The sequence below is a fragment of the Lithobates pipiens genome, unplaced genomic scaffold (assembly GCF_037356315.1).
Source record: "Lithobates pipiens isolate NorthernLeopardFrog02 unplaced genomic scaffold, aLitPip1_a1.2 Scaffold_3, whole genome shotgun sequence".
Lineage (NCBI taxonomy): Eukaryota > Metazoa > Chordata > Amphibia > Anura > Ranidae > Lithobates > Lithobates pipiens.
In genome coordinates this window covers 25,249,703-25,266,883 of record NW_027507790.1, presented here as the reverse complement: position 1 = coordinate 25,266,883, position 17,181 = coordinate 25,249,703, and the positions used below count along the sequence as shown (strand labels likewise).

Sequence of the window (17,181 nt, the reverse complement as noted above, 5' to 3'; positions counted from 1 at the left end):
CTCTGACCAGCTCTTGCAACCCCGGGTGCGTATTTAGGAAATGCTGCACCACCAAATTGAGGATATGTGCCAGGCATGGCACATGTGTCAACTTTCCCTGTCTAAGGGCGGACAGGAGGTTTGAGCCATTATCACACACCACCATTCCTGGCTCCAGCTGGTATGGTGTGAGCCACCTCTGGGCCTGTCCCTGCAGAGCTGCAAGAATCTCTGCTCCGGTGTGGTTTCTGTCCCCTAAACACACAAGCTGAAGCCCTGCACGGCACCTTTTAGCCTGACTCTTGGAATAACCCTTTGAATGCTTCCTATGATGTTCATAGCACAGTTCTACATTGGAATGCATGGAGGTGGCAGGGGAGGAGGAGGAGGGGGTAGAGCTCACAGGTCTGGCATCATCACCATGAGCTGTATTAAGACGTGGGGGCACAACAAGCTGCAGCACCAAGCCCTGTCCTGAATTCTTTTGAGTTGCAAGCATTGTTACCCAGTGTGCTGTGAATTAAATATATTGTCCCTGCCCATGCTTGCTGGACCATGTGTCAGCAGTAAGGTGTATTTTATGGCTGACTGCCTTGCCCAATGATGCCAGAACATTCCCTTCCACGTGATGGTAGAGAGATGGAATGGCCTTATGTGAAAAGTAGTAGCGACTGGAAACCTGCCATTGTGGTACAGCATAATGTGCAAATTCAAGGAAGGGAGCAGAATCCACCAGCCTGAAAGGCATAAATTGTAGAGCCAACAGCTTTGACAAGCTTGCATTTAGACGCTGGGCATGTGGGTGGCAGGGACTGTGATTTTTTTCAGCTGCAGCAGACGGGGCAGAGAAATTTTCCAGCTACAGTCTACAGCTGGTGGTGTGCTTCTGGCAAATGTGCAGCTAGGATCTGGGACAGCCTGTACTATACCATCATCCCTGTCAGTGGAGGTTAGTGAGAGGTAATGACTCAGTATAGCAGGGGAAGACTGAATTTGGTAAGGAGGAGGAGGAGAGACAGATTTGTGCCCCTTTTGTGTGGCTTTTTGGTGCTCTTGCCAATGGGCTGGGTGGTTGGACGTTAAATGTCTTGCTAAGCATGTGGTACCCAAATGGTTGGTGTTTTTGCCCCATTTGATGTGCCTGAGACACAGTTTGCAGATAGCAACAGTGCGATCTGCTGCAGATGTGCTGAAAAAGGCCCAGACAGCTGAGCTTTGGGGAGTGGGCCGGGAGATAACAGCTGCAGAATGTGATGGAATGGGGTGGCTGTTCTCTACTCCTTCTTGATGTCGGCCTCCTTGGGGTTGTGCGTCCTCACCTCACCTTCAATTTCCTTCTCTGCTCTATCTGACACCCAAGTTGCATCAGCGACCTCATCATCTTTATCATCTCCATCTCCTCCATCTTAATCATCATCATTATCAATAGAGAGAACTTTGCAATACGCTGCGGCTGTGGGAACATGAATGCCAATTTGTCTACCAGTGTTCTCCCCTCTCTCTAGGCACATGTTCCTGTCATTCTCAACCTCGGAACCAACATCTAAATCAAGTAATGGCTGGGCATAATCAAAGAGCAAATGGCTGAAGCTGTGATCAAATAACTCAGCTGATAAACTCAGCTGATAAAGGAATTTTTCAAAAGTGTGTTTGTCTTATTTAACCATTTTTACACTTTCTTTGTGAAATGGTAGGAGTACTTTTGTACCCCCTTACCATTTCAAACGGGGGGGGGGGCGGGATCTGGGGGTCCCCTTGTTAAAAGGGGCTTCCAGATTCTGATAATCCCCCTGCCTGCAGACCCCCACAACCACCGGGGTTGTGGGGATGAGGCCCTTCTCCACATCAACATGGGGACATGGTGCTTTGAGGGGTCACAGACCCCCAAAGCATCCTCCCAATGTTGAGGGCATGTGGCGCTCTATCGTCCCCCCTCTTTTCCTGCGGCCTGCCAGGTTGAGTGCTCGGATAAAGGGTCTGGTATGGATTTTTAGGGGGACCCCATGTCAATTTTTTTTTAATTTGATGCGGGGTTCCCCTTAATATCCATACCAGACCTGAGGGGCCTGGTAATTGAATTTAGGGGAACTCCCACACTTTTTTTTTTATCAATGAATGAATTGTCAGCTAATACAGAGAACACTCATTGAGTGTTCTCTGTATTACGGGAGCCGACAATGGAAAGTGATTTTAAAAGACTTTTTTTCCTTGCGAAATGACACTTTGTGCAGCGATAGTTCTAAGCACGGGAAACATGCGCCCCTTCACAGGCATGCTGTAGACACCCCCCAGGTATGAAATTTAAAGGAATATTACACTTTTATTGTTTCACTTTAACCACTTACAGACCGGACCATTTTGCTGGTCAAAGACCAGACCACTTTTCCGATTCGGCACTGCGTCATTTTAACTGACAATTGCGCAGTCGTGCGATGTGGCTCCCAAACAAAATTGGCGTCCTTTTTTTCCCACAAATAGAGCTTTCTTTTGGTGGTATTTGATCACCCCTGCGGTTTTTATTTTTTGCGCTATAAACAAAAATAGAGCGACAATTTTGAAAAAAAAAACGCATTATTTTTTACTTTTTGTTATAATAAATATCCACCAAAAATATATAAAAAAACATTTTTTTCCCTCAGTTTAGGCCGATACGTATTCTTCTACATATTTTTGGTAAAAAAATCGCAATAAGCGATTATTGATTGGTTTACGCAAAAGTTATAGTGTTTACAAAATAGGGATAGTTTTATAGCATTTTTATTAATAATTTTTTATTATTATTTTTTTACTAGTAATGGCGGCGATCAGCGATTTTTATTGTGACTGCGACATTGCGGCGGACACATCGGACATTTTTGACACATTTTTGGGACCATTGTCATTTATACAGTAATCACTGATATATAAATGCAGTGATTCCTGTGTAAATGACACTGGCAGTGAAGGGGTTAACCAGTGGGTGGCAGTGTAGGGGTTAAGTGTTCCTAGGGGTGTGTTACTAACTGTGGGGGGGGGGGCTGGGTTTTCATTTAGTGAACACTGATCTCTGCTCCAATCACATGGAGCAGAGATCAGCATCACTAGTTGCTAGGCAGAATGGGGAAATGCTGTTTACACAGCATTTCCTCCATTCAGCTGCCCCGTGAGAGGACTGCGGGTATGCCCGCGGCGATCGAGTCCGCGGGCCCCACGACCGGACTCACGGGGGTCCCGACCGGCACGCGAGCTCGCCGCCGGCGGCGCGCTCGCGATGGCAGGGCGGCATTGAAGATTGGACGTACCTGTACACCAATATGCCTGCCCGTGCTATTCTGCCGACGTACATCGGCGTGCGCCAGTCGGGAACCGGTTAATCATTATTAAAATCACTGTTCCTGAAAAAAACTTCCGTTTTTAAAACTTTTTTTTTAATTGATCCATGTCCCCTGGGGCAGGACCCGGCTCCCCAAACACTTTTTAGGACAGTAACTTGCATATTAGCCTTTAAAAATAGCACTTTAGATTGTGAACGTTTGAGTCCCATAGACTTTAATAGGGTTCTAAAGTTCACACAAAGTTTAGGTCTGTTCGCAGGTTCTGGTGCGAACCAAACAGGGGGGTGTTTGGCTCATCCTTATTGGGGAAGCTAACCAACCCCATGTCAGTTCCTTTAATGGGGAGTTAAGGGTGCTGAGAAGTCCTGGCCCATCATGTCACCTACGTTTGAGGTTACTCTTGTTTACTGTTGGCAGGTACCTTTATAATGAATGATTTGCTTATGATTTCTAGAGTGTGTAAAGTAGTGTGTGTAAAGTGTTGCTAGTGACTTGCTATGCTAAATTATTTTCATATCCACTGGCCTATGGTTTTCTGAGCATTGATTCTTTACAGTTTAAGGATTGGTGAGGAAGATTGTTTTGCTCCATCATAAAAAAAACACATTTGTTCCCCTGACATGCTTATGCTCTCTTTTTGTTTTTTGCAGTGTACAATACCCAGGGAAGAGATTAAACCGAGAATGTAACCTTAAAATATGTCGTGATGATACAATTAATGCATTTTCTGTTATATTTTACATTACTCCCACCCCAACAGCCTATAATGACAGTTTAGATATAGTTTATGGATAGTGTACTACATACCTTTGGGCATTTGAACCAATTACCCCTAAATAAACTTGTTTTACAGCAAAGGATCAAAAGAAAAATAGTAAGGGGTACATTGTCACTTGTTATTCATTCACAGAAAGACTAAGTAGTAAATAAACACATCATAAGCTTGAAAAACGATTCTAATAAAAAATAAAAAAGCTCCATGGTACAAATCTTTTGTCACTTAAGTTGTCTAGTAATGTAGATTCATAACAGTCATACCCAGTGATCCTGATGACCTACCAAAGAAAAACATGCCAATCACTGGAGATGATCTACACCCCATTGGACTCCTTGCTACAAATGAATGGTCTTGGGCTTGCAGCTAAATGTAAAAAAAAAGGCCACGGTATCCAGGGTGATATCATTTCCAAATATGGTCATGATGAAATACAGAAATTAACACATTTAGTCAATGACATCATCCAGGATACCCCATCTCTTTGTTTATGTTAAACTGCCTGCTATGGAGATATCATTCATGCTGATGAGTACCCAAGAAATAGACATATCAGTGTGTTTTGGATAGGCAGGCATTGTTAATCATGACAGATTCTGCATCATTGGACTACGCGATTGAATATGGATTCATCCACCAGGCTAGGAATGTGATGAAAAGACGGGAAAAAGGTGCTTTGCCAGGGGAGTCTTCCTTGGCAAGGTACTGGCCCTATGTTTTTTCGCATGGCATTTTTGCTGCAGTACACGCTACAGGTCAATTGAGCTTGCATTAAAGTTAAAGTACAAACTCAGGCAGATTAACTTTTAACTCATGACAATGCAGTAGTATAATTAAAAGAAAGAGATAGAACATTTTTACCCTTTAACAGAAAGTGCACAAACAAAGACTTTCATGACAGAAAAGAATTACCAGGAATTATTTAAATAAAAGCTGCAGCTTTAAAATATTGAAATAACTTTTGAAATTACATTAACATGTTAAAGCATATATGGAATTTTTGTGAATCAGTCAGACACAATTAATTAACATCTGCACAGTACTTTAATTGATTTAATAACTGCTTGCTTAACTTCTTGGTTCCTTAAAGTATAGATAAACGGATTCAAAAAAGGAGTAACTACTGTGTAAAGAAGGGAAGAATACCTATTGAATTCAACACTGTTTGGAGCCTTTGGACTGACATACATGGAGATCATAGCACCATAGAATATGACAACCACGGTAAGATGTGCTGTGCAGGTAGAGAATGCTTTCTGTCGACCTTTAGATGGGATTCCTTTTATGGTTATCATGATCCGAACATATGATGCAAGGGTCAGAAGGCATGATCCCAGAAGAATTGTAGAAGCTAATGTCCAAGCTACCGTATCCATCACATGTGCATTTTTGCAAGATAATTCCAAAACTGGATGAAGATCACAGAAAAAATGCTTAATTGTATTAGGTCCACAAAAACTTAACTGGGAGACTAATATGATTGCCCCAAAGGTAGCAATAAATCCTGCACACCAAGAGCAAAGTGCCATGAGAAAACTTGTTCTAGTACTCATTAATGTTGCATAATGAAGTGGTCTACAAATAGCTACATATCTGTCATAGGCCATCACTACCAAAAGAAAGCATTCGGTTGAACCTAGAGAACCAAAAAAATATAACTGGGCAATGCATTCTAAGAAAGACACAATATGATTCTCTGTGATGATGTTAGATAACATCCTAGGAATAATATTAGTTGTGTACAAAATCTCCAAAAATGACAAGTTGCCTAAATAGAAATACATTGGCGTATGCAGTTGTAGGTCAACATAAACAACAGTAACAATAACGATATTTCCAGTGAAAGTGATAATATAAATAAACAAAAATACACCAAACAGAAGAGGCTTTATATTTTTAACACCAGAAAATCCTAAAAGAATAAATTCTGAAACTGATGTTTCATTTGTGTCAATCATTTTATACTTACAAAATCTTTTGTTATTTGGTTTTGTGGTTAAAAAAATGGTAAAATGATATTTTGGATTAGTGCACTAAATGGAATAAAAGTAGCTTTTTCAAATTTGAAAATGTGTTTCAATGATGGTCTAAAATACTGAAACAATGGGAAGTTACAAATTCAATAACCCTTTATGGATATTTCCTGTTCCAGTGTGAGGTCATAGTGCAACTCATTATGTTTCCTGTCAGTCATACTGTGCAACTAAATTGGTAGCCTGCCAAAAAAATGTAAGACATTATTTTGGTTTACTCTACATTCAATTAAGGACAATTTGTGAAAATAATTTATTAGTTTAGCTTATTACTATTTAATTATTGGAAAGTTAGCATTTAGGCTCCCCCAATGCTGTTTATAATAAGACTTACACAAAAGCTGGCCTTGGTGCTATCACTTGAACTGAAAATGAACAGGCCCTGCTACATTGCCTCAGAGCAATATATGGTCAGAAGGCATAAAATGGCCCAGCCCATAGGATGTACCTTGTACATGCTGTTTTCCTTCGAGTGCACCAAAAAGTGTTTCAGTTGTGGATAGAGGAGTGAGGGGTTGGAGACACTGTCAGTTTTTTTGTTGCTGGTTAGTCATTCTCCCTATTTGTTCTTGTGCCCAATGACCCAGAGTTAAAGTGAGAAAAGGTCCAATCATTGAGTCACTAGAATAGGAAGATAACTCTTCCAATGTGATAGCTGTCTAAAACGGATGATAAGGTCTCAGTTTGCTGTGTATGTGTCACACTTCCAATAATTCCATAGGTCAACCAAAGCGTGTGCACTTGGACCCAAAGATACTCAGTGCTAACAGTTCATTACAATCCCCTCAGTTCAATGAATTACAATCCCCCATGAGGTTTGCTAACACATTTTACAAATTACATTTTTATTTACACATTTAATGATTATCACAAGCCCCTATTGTGGTTGGACACAAAACATAATATAGAGATAAGCATATTGTTTTCTATTAATGTTTAGGCAGGTCAAGGCAGTGCAGTGCATATTTTGGACTCTTGAGTGAAGATTCCATATTAAACTTCAATTGTTAAACTTCCTTTTCATGTATATAATCTGTAGCTTCTGCTTGTGTGTCCCAGCTCATTGCAGGTGTTAAATAATGTCCTTGAAGATACAATATCTGAAAACAATTGTAAATGTACTGCAATAGATACATATCCTTTAGTAAACCACACTTAGAAACACATATTTAAATATAGCTTTGTAAATCTTATTTCCAAGGGGATTTCTAGCAGGGAAGTAGCTGCATATTTTGCACAAATTTTTCATCAGGAACACACTGTATCATATTAGGCATTCGAAGTCAACTTCGAACAATAAAACAATGTTCATAGAATTAACATGGAACTAATAGTTTGTCACTTGTTTTCCCATCTACAAAACACTTAAACTTTTATTACATTATATCATATTAAGGAATAGTGATAGGAAAAGATATTAAAATGTATGGAGTTTCTGGACTTACACTGTTGATTTATTGATTCTATTGATAGTGAAAAGTTAAACTAATAATTTCTGATACCTAAGCAGTGTTCTTGAGTTTCCAGACTTGCACATCTGGGCATTACAAGGGGGATCCACTCTACCTATTAGATTTTTAGGTAATGTTATATTTTACAGAATACATTTGGAAGAGAGGGGACATCCAAGATGGAAATAAACCCCAAAACTTCAAAATGAGTAGCACAAGACCAGAGACAATGGCAGATTAATCATTCCACTAAGTCCCTCTCTCAACCCATCATATTTTACCTATAACTGAAATATCATTATTTTGTGAGAACTGATATTTTACATAGCACACTTATTTGAAAAGATATTTAAATATTACTGTATTCAAAACTTACATTTTCCATTGACTGTATGGAATATTTGCCTGGATAAATTCTGACCAACAATTTGTACAACAGGCATGCTAAATTCATTTTGTTTCATCATGATAGAATTTTAGTAATATAGAAAATGATAATTGATTTATTGTTATTATGGTAAACTCTTTTCTTGTTTTTGTGCTTTCAGCCTAAATGTAATGTATGCAAATACCAGATTAATTTCACACGTGTTGAAATAGTATCTTAAGAAATTTTAGCTTTAAGCTATGTTTAGGTTAGAAAATGATATTGTGCTAAATTCTTTATTTAAAGGGGTTTACATACATACACCTCTGAATTAATTTTAATTATGTATTACCGCATTTCCATTTTCTATTTGTTTGCCAATACATAAAAGCACTATAAACCTACTAGCAAATTACCTGTAAGTGGCCATCAGACGTGCTACCTGGAATGCAAAAACATTGATTTAGTTTACTTTACTTTACAGTGTATAAAAGGTTATTATTATGGAGTACAATCATCTGTGGATTGTGTCTAGTGAATTATCATAATACCTATGTTAAATGTATTTTTTTTGTTATTTTATCATTATAGCATTATTTTATTGTTATTTTGGCATTTGCCTGATGTCACCTAGTTAAATAGTTGTGCGCTAAATATAGATTTAACCACTTCAATACAGGGCACTTAAACACCTTCCTGCCCAGACCAATTTTGAGCTTTCAGCGCTGTCGCACTTTGAATGACAATTGCGTGGTCATGCTACACTGTACCCAAATGAAATTTTTATCATTTTTTTCCCACAAATAGAGCTTTCTTTTGGTGGTATTTGATCACCTCTACGGTTTTTATTTTTTGCGCTACAAATAAAAAAATACCGAAAATTTTGAAAAAAAAAATGTTTTTTTTTGTTTCAGTTTCAAAACTTTGTAAATAAGTACGTTTTCTCCTTCACTGATGGGCACTGATGGGGCTACACTGATGGGCACTGATAAGGTGGCACTGATGGGCACCAATGTGGCACCAATGAAGTGGCACTGATAGGCGGCACTGATGGGCGACACGGATGGGCGACACGGACGGACACTGATAGGTGGCACAAATTGGCACTGATAGCTGGCACAGATGGGTGGCACGGATGGGCGGCACGGATGGGCATGGATAGGCGGCACAGGTGGGCATGGATAGGCGGCACAGGTGGGCATAGATAGGCGGCACAGGTGGGCATGGATAGGCGGCACAGGTGGGCACTCATAGGCGGCACAGGTGGGCACTCAGGCGGCACAGGTGGGCACTCAGGCGGCACAGGTGGGCACTCATAGGCGGCACAGGTGGGCACTCATAGGCGGCATCGGTGTTATAGTAATGGATGCCAATCAGTGCCAAACAATAATGCATGCCAATCAGTGATGCCCATTGTGGCCACTGATTGGCATCCATTATGGGCACTGATTGGCACCCATTGTGCTGGTGGTCTAGTGGTGTCCCTGGTGGTCCAGTGTGGGCATCCTCGGGGGGGCTGTGCTGATAATCGATCAGCACAGACCCCCCTGTCAGAGGAGCAGCCGATCGGCTCTCCTCTACTCGCGTCTGACAGACGCGAGTGAGGGAAAGCCGATCACCGGCTCTTCCCATTTACACTGTGATCAGCCGTGATTGGACACGGCTGATCACATGGTAAAGAGTCTCCGTCGGAGACTCTTTACCGAGATCGTAGTTGCCGGGTGTCAGACTGACACCCCGCAACAACGATCGCCGCGATGCGCGCCCCCGGGGGCGTGCAGCGGCTCATAATCCTAATCACGTCATATGACGTCCGGTTAGGATTATGAAACCACTTTGCCGCCGTCAATTTGTAATAGGGCGGGCGGCAAGTGGTTAATATAATACATGTACACATCCTAATTCTAGTTCCCAAAACACTTTGTTTTGTAGAAGAAATAGAAGAAATAAAATGTTTTATTAAAGCCTACCTGTTCCCATAGATGTATAAAATTTACAGTATCTCACCAAAGAGAGTACACCCCTCACATTTTTTATAATATACATATATATAAGAAATTATACAAGCTGTACACTCACTACTTTACATTGTAGCAAATTGTAATTTCTTCAGTGTTGTCACATTGATAAAATATTTCTAAAAATGTGTTTATGTCCGTGTAAACGCAGGCATCCCAATACTGATCTGGTCAGTTAAGTAGGAAAGGGGGTTGTTAATCAGTTTCAGCTGCTTCAGTGTTAAATTTACAACAGGTGCGCTAGATGTGTAACAATGAGACAATCTTCAAAACAGGAATGGTTTTACAGGTGGAGGTCACTGACATTTTTTCTCCAACACATCTCTAATGACTGTTTCTCACTAGTTTTGCATTTGGCTAGGGTCAGTGTCACTACTGGTAGCATGAGGCAATACCTAGACCCTAGAAAGGTTGCACAGGCAGTTCAAATCCTCCAGGATGGCACATCAATATGTGCCATTGCCAGAAGGTTTGCTGTGTGTCCCAGCACAGTCTCAAGAGCATGGAGGAGATTCAAGGAGACAGATAGTTACTCTAGGATAGCTGAACAGCGGCCGTAGAAGGTCCTTAACCCATCAGAAGCTCCTTTGTGCAAAAGGGGACAGGATGAGCCCTACAAAATGACCTCCAGCAGGCCACTGGGGTGAATGTCTCTGACCAAATAATCAGAAATAGACTTCATGAGGGTGGCCTGAGGGCTCGGTGCCCTCCAGTGCTCCCTCTGCTCACTGCCCCACACCGTGGAACTTGATTGGTATTTGCCATTGAGCACTAGAATTGGCAGGTCAGCCACTGGTGCCCTGTGCTTTTCACAGATATGAGCAGGCTTACCCTGAGCACATGTGACAGAAGTGAAAGGATCTGGAGAAACCATGGTGAACTTTATGCGGCCTGTAACATTGTTCAGCATGACTGTTTTGGTGGTGGGTCAGTGATGGTCTAGGGAGGCATATCCATGGAGGGACACACACCTCTACAGGCTAGACAATGGCACCCTGAGTGCCATTAGGTATCAGGATAAAATCATTGGACCCATTGTCAGACCCTATGCTGGTGCAGTGGGTCCTAGGTTCCTCCTGGTGCACGACAGTGCTTGGCCTCATGTGGCGAGAGTATGCAGCAAGTCCCTGGAGGATGAAGGAATTGATACCATTGAATGGCCCCCATGCTCACCTGACCTAAATCCAATAGAACACCTTTAGGACATTATGTTTTCGGTCCATCTGACGCTGCCAGGTTGCACCTCAGTCTGTTCAGCAGCTCAGTGAGGCCCTGGTCCAGATCTTGGAGTAAATACCCCAGGAAAACATCTGTCATCTCCTTAGGAGCTCTCCTGATGTTGTCAGGCATGCATACTAGGACGTGGGAGCCAAGCAAACAACTGAGTACCATTTTGAGTTGCTGCAATGAAATTTCAACAAAATGGACCAACCTGCTGCATCATTTTTTTACTTTTATTTTTTGGGGTATCTTTGAATTCAGCCCTCTGTAGGTTGATAATTTTAATTTCCAACAAACGATGTGGAATCCTTTCTTTTCTTTTTCTTTTTTTAATAAAAATACATTTTATTGAGACAACAAAAAAAGAAACACATAACCACTAATGCATATGTCAGCATATATAATCCCTCTCACCCCCGCTACAAAATTATACATAGAAGAGCAACAGACAGTAATAAAATAAGGATTCATTAGTCTCACAGGCAATATTTCCCAATATCTGTGCAATCTAGTTAATTCTTCAGTGGAAAAAACAAATGATAAAAAATAAAAAACAACATTTTTCTATACTACTTAAATAAAAAAAACAGTTTCTGATGTATTTGGTCTTTAGAATACATGCATAACCAAATTCAGACATGGTTGCTCATCCCTACCACTCCTCTACCCTAATACCAATATACTAATTTAATCGTTTTGGCGTTTTGTGGGTTGTGTGTTTTTTACTGTGTGTTTTGCTGCATTTGCCCCTCGTTTTTGTCACATGGCAAAATGTGTGTTTGGTTCTGTGTTTGGTGTGCAATTAACAATTAATGAGACTGAAAGCGCAACTAGTAATTTTAGGTGCATATAGATGGCCATACCCTATGCAATCTGATTATCTAGCCCGTTCTCGGCTATTTTCGTCCGTTCTCTGCTATTTTCGGCCACACTCGGCCGTTCTCGGCAGCTTTTCGGCCGAGTGTGGCCGAAAATAGCAGAGAACGGCCGAAAATAGGCGAGAACAGCCGAGTGCAGCCGAAAATAGCCGAAAGCCGCCGAGAGCGGCCGCGAACTGCCAAGCGCCGCCGAGATACACAGGACATCCGCTCTGTATCTCGGCGGAGCCATTTTTAAATGGCAAAGCCACAGACAAGACTGCAAATGACTAGCAAGGCTAAATGCAAGGCTGCAAGTGACTGACAAGGCTAAATGCAAGGCTGCAAGTGACTGACAAGGTTAAATGCAAGGCTGCAAGTGACTGGCAAGGCTGCAATGGAAGGCTACAAATGACTGACAAGGCTGCAATGGAAGGGTGCAAATGACTGACAAGGCTGTAAATGACTGACAAGGCTGCAATGGAAGGCTGCAAATGACACTGATAAGGCTGCATTGATGGGCATTTAAATGTAAGTTTTTTTTCCCCTTAAACTTCCCTCCTAAAAGTTTTTTCCTTTTAAATTGCCTCCTAAACTTGGGGGTGTGTGTTATACTCTGGCGCGTGTTATACGCCGATAAATACGGTAGTTTAAAAAAAAAATCACAAATATATAAAAGGCTTTCAATTATATAGTTAACAGACCAAAAGGGAGAAAATAAGAGACGTCTATTGTTAGGATTTACATTCTCCTTAGGTCAATTCTTTATGTACCTGCCTAGTCTATACATTTTTAAAATCATTATAAGCACATCATTGTAAACACAAGAAGCACCTGTGTGCAATCTTAGACATGCCGCCAATTAACAATGACCATACAAAACCTGGTATTATTTAGAACAATAAGGACATTTAGGTGCGCAATAATGATAATTTCACCATTCAACTAAGTTAGGAAGAAGATCCTGATGCGCTTCTGTGATACATGACTAGTTTAAGAACAAGTGTCTCATATATTGTTGGTTAGATATTTTCAGATGGTTGAAAATAAAATAACCAATTGCATCAAACTATACAGCCAAATAATGCCATTAAAAATTGCAAAATGCAAAAGGTACCTTCAATATTACAAGACTATACAGCTTTACCACCAGTAATGTTGTGTTCCTCATTCAATGCAAAAAAGTAACTAATGATCTTTTTGCAAAACAGGAAAGAAATATCAAAAGAAAATGGGAGTACTGCAAACATGTGGGACATCATTTCCCACCACCAGATCAGATGGAAAATCTGAATGATTTAATAGGAAAGTTGAAAAATGCTCAAAAAAAAGAAACTGTTGGCGCTACAAAAATCCTGTATTATAATAATAATGATAACTAAGATTAAAATTACTATTTGAAACAAAAAAAAGAACTTAAAGTGGGCCTCAGTTTTCAAAATTACTATCTGTTACCGGTTTAATATCTCTCAAATATGATTTGGGTTAAAAGAGTTCTTTGACCATGAGTGAAAGCTTTAACAAAATAACAACAATTTATTGTATAGTAAGGAGGCCTAGACTAATACACAGAAATCTATCTAATTGTACAGAAAAAGGGTAAAAATCATGAATAGTATGAAGGAATACAGAGTATATTCCTTAAAGCATTAATATACAAACAGTAGGACATAAAAGACATAAGACAAACATATTTAGTTACAAGTACAAGGCAGACATTTCCCATAGTTACCATTTCCACCAAGGTTCCATTCTGGTGGCTACTCTACCATAGAGTGTGTCTTTCCCTCCCATCTAGTCTGTGTATATCATTATAGGCTGATGCCTCATTGGTTGGCACGTCATAGCTCTGATTGGCGGGCAACCCTATTCCTGGTTAAGGATTGGCCACATCTCAAATCCCTATACTTTGCATAAGTCAGCCCCCTTTAATGCAAATCTTTGGAATCAACTATTTTGAGTGGGAGACTTCACTTGTAGGTATATGACCTTCAGGAAATTGAAGTATTGATGACGGGCTGACCACCCTCATGGTATATCTAAACATGGGATCCTTTGAAGTGCATATGCGTAGAACAAAGAGGTTTGGGTCCCATTGTTTAGATACACAAGCTTAGGCACTGAATTGTCTGTCTAATAAAGACTTCTGTGAAGCTATGTTACACCCCCTACATAGATACAAGCTAAAGTAATATATTCATAATTACAATGTTTTACAGCTATTAATGGAGATTTCATATAAACTCATAAGGCAACACTATCCAACAGTTTTATGATCAACCTTACCTCTTTGACTCTTCCTTTCTTCTCCATCTATAGACCACTCCTTTACTTATCTCACCAACTATCCCAGTTTAATTACCTTTGCTGTGTAGGTTTATGTTTTTTTTTTTGCTCATTGAGTGTGTTACTTAATGTTTTGCTAAAACTTTATATAACAGTACTGTTTGGACCTTAGAATAAGGGACTACACCATACTTGCTTGTCCTGATAATTTGAATGTTAGTGCAAATAAACAAATATCACAGAGAGTACTTAATTGTTTAAATTTGCAGATGTATTCCTGAATACCTTTATGCTAAGTTTAGATGCATGACAAGCTTGACAGTAATAACTGCATGTTTTTACTGTCCCTAAACCACACATTTAAGCGAGAGCTTCCTTTTTTATATATTTTTTGCAATGCTTTATTGAATTACAAAGTAAAAAGAAAATAGTTACTAACCTGTGTTAATAGTCCATAAATCAATTAGATTATAAAGAGGGTTTTCTAAAAGCCCAAGAATGAATAATGTCATGTTTGTATATATACACTGCATATTCTCAGGTGAATTAGCTGCTAATGAAACATCAATTAAATGTAATGTTTCATTTTTACTACAGGGAATCATTATTTACATAGCAAAACAATCATTATTAACCTAACTAAAGTAATAAATGTTAAAGAGAAAATCGTATCTTACAAAAAAAACTTCAGTTTCTAATTTCAGAGCTTTTCAGATCTGAAGATTTAACTAATAAAATGATTTACCTTACTTTCCCCATCTCTGCCTATAATGGGTGTTTCTCAAATATAAAAAGATTTGGGGCACCTAATAAAGTTTGTGGCAGACAAGACACAGCCAGAATATTAGTGCAATTTATACGGACACTGTTTATTGTGTTTTCCAAACCAACATCATCGGCCACAGGGCAAAATACACACAAAATTTCATTAGTCACTTAGGGGTTAATTTACTAAAACGGGGGAATGTGAAATCTGGTGTAGCTGTGCATGCTGCATCAGCTTCTAACATCCAATTGTTTAATAAAGCTTTGAAAAAAAAATGGAAGGCAGAGCTGCATAGAAAACATTCTCCAGTTTTAGTAAATCAACCAATTAGTAAGTGCCACATAGAATGCAATCATTTACAGGGTTAAAGCTAAACAAAACAACGTTAGTCACATGAATAAAGTTACATAGAAAGTCAAGTCACAGGGTAAAGACCCCACAGAATGTCATCAGACATTGTGGAAAAGCCAAAACAATATGACAAGTCATGGGGTGATAAAGAAACACAGATCACCATCTGTCATAGGAGAAAAGCCACACAGAACCATAGCAGTAAAGCCACACTGAACTCAGTAGCATAATTGCAAGTAATGGGGTATATAATATGCAAAAACAGTTATAAGGACATACTGTTAGCAATACAACAATAACATCTACACAGGTTTTTAGTAGAAGCTCAACAATGATGGGCAAAAGGGGAGAGGAGCACAGTGGATGTCATAATCTTTCTCTGATTGAAAAGAGAGAGTGAACTACTATCCAGGCATTGAAACAAACAAGAGATACTGCGCTAAAAATAAAAATAAAAATAAATAAAAATAAAAAATAAAATTAAAAATAAAAAGTAACAAAACAAAACAAATAAAAATACCCCCTATCAGTAGCAACTCTAATTAGTGAGATATGCACAAATCAAAATGTAGTAATGGAAAAAAGCTGTGCTAAGTTATATATACATGATATATATCGTATTTATTGGTGTATAACACGCACTCCAAGTTTAGGAGGGAATTTTAAGGAAAAAAACTTTAAGGAGGGAGGTTTAAGGGAAAAAAAACTTACATTTAAATGCCCATCAGTGCAGCCTTATCATTGTCCATCTGCAGCCTTGTCCATCATTGCAGCCTTGTCAGTGTCATTTGCAGCTTTGTCATACAGCCTTGTCCACCATTGCAGCCTTGTCATGCAGCCTTGTCCACCGTTACAGCCTTGTCATGCAGCCTTGTCCACCATTGCAGCCTTGTCATGCAGCCTTGTCCACCATTGCCGCCTTGTCATGCAGCCTTGTCCACCATTGCCGCCTTATCATGCAGCCTTGTCCACTATTGCAGCCTTGTCATGCAGCCTTGTCCACCATTGCAGCCTTATCATGCAGCCTTGTCCACCATTGCAGTCTTGTCCATCATTGAAGCCTTGCCAGTTTTATTTGCCTGTTTTTTTTTTTAAATGCCACCACCGAGATACAGAACCAGATGTCCTGTGTATCTCGGAGGCACGCGGTAGTTCTTGGCAGCCCCCGGCCGCCTTCGGCTCTTCTCGGCAGCTTTCGGCTGCCTTCGGGCCGTTCTCGGCAGCTTTCAGCTGCCTTCGGCCATTCTCGGCAGCTTTCGGCCGCCGAGAATGGCCGAAGGTGGCCGGAAGCCGCAGAGAAGAGCCGAAAGCGTCCGAAAGCTGTCAAGAATGGCCGAAGGTGGCTGAAAGCTGCCAAGAATGGCTGAAGGCAGCCAAAAGCCACCGAGAAGAGCTGAAGGAGGCTGAAAGCTCATCGTATAACATGCGCCGCGATTTTCCCCTGCTTTTAAGGCGTGTTATACGCCAATAAATACGGTGTATATATATATATATATATATATATATATATATATATATATATATATATATATATACACAAACATAAAACACATATATAAAAATGCATTTATATAGAATAACCCCTCCCTCAGTACCTTGGCTGGGCTCCATAATACAGGGAAAAAGAAGTGTTAGAAAAGACACCTTTTTGGAGATGTCTTCCCATTGGCAGCTGGGCCCCTAATGAAGTCAAGCTCTCCTTTATATCTGAGTTTTGGGTGCAGCAAGATGGCCGCCACTGGCTTCAGAGCGATACTGCGCAT

General features: G+C 40.1%; 1 protein-coding gene across 1 annotated transcript; it reads right to left on the bottom strand.

Moving 5' to 3' along the window:
- Positions 1-3,603: 3,603 nt before the first annotated feature.
- LOC143940229 (olfactory receptor 6F1-like) lies at positions 3,604-14,787 on the bottom strand. Its single transcript, XM_077461401.1, has 3 exons — positions 14,741-14,787; positions 8,336-8,361; positions 3,604-6,284 (listed from the first exon to the last, which is right to left on the bottom strand). The coding sequence occupies exon 3, from the start codon at positions 6,024-6,026 to the stop codon at positions 5,094-5,096; it is 933 nt and encodes a 310-aa protein (XP_077317527.1). The 5' UTR covers positions 6,027-6,284; positions 8,336-8,361; positions 14,741-14,787; the 3' UTR covers positions 3,604-5,093.
- Between the last annotated feature and the right edge of the window lie 2,394 nt (positions 14,788-17,181).

Coding starts and splice junctions, on each gene's coding strand:
- LOC143940229 (XM_077461401.1), bottom strand. CDS start 6,026: ATGATTGACACAAATGAAACATCAGTTTCAGAATTTATTCTTTTAGGA.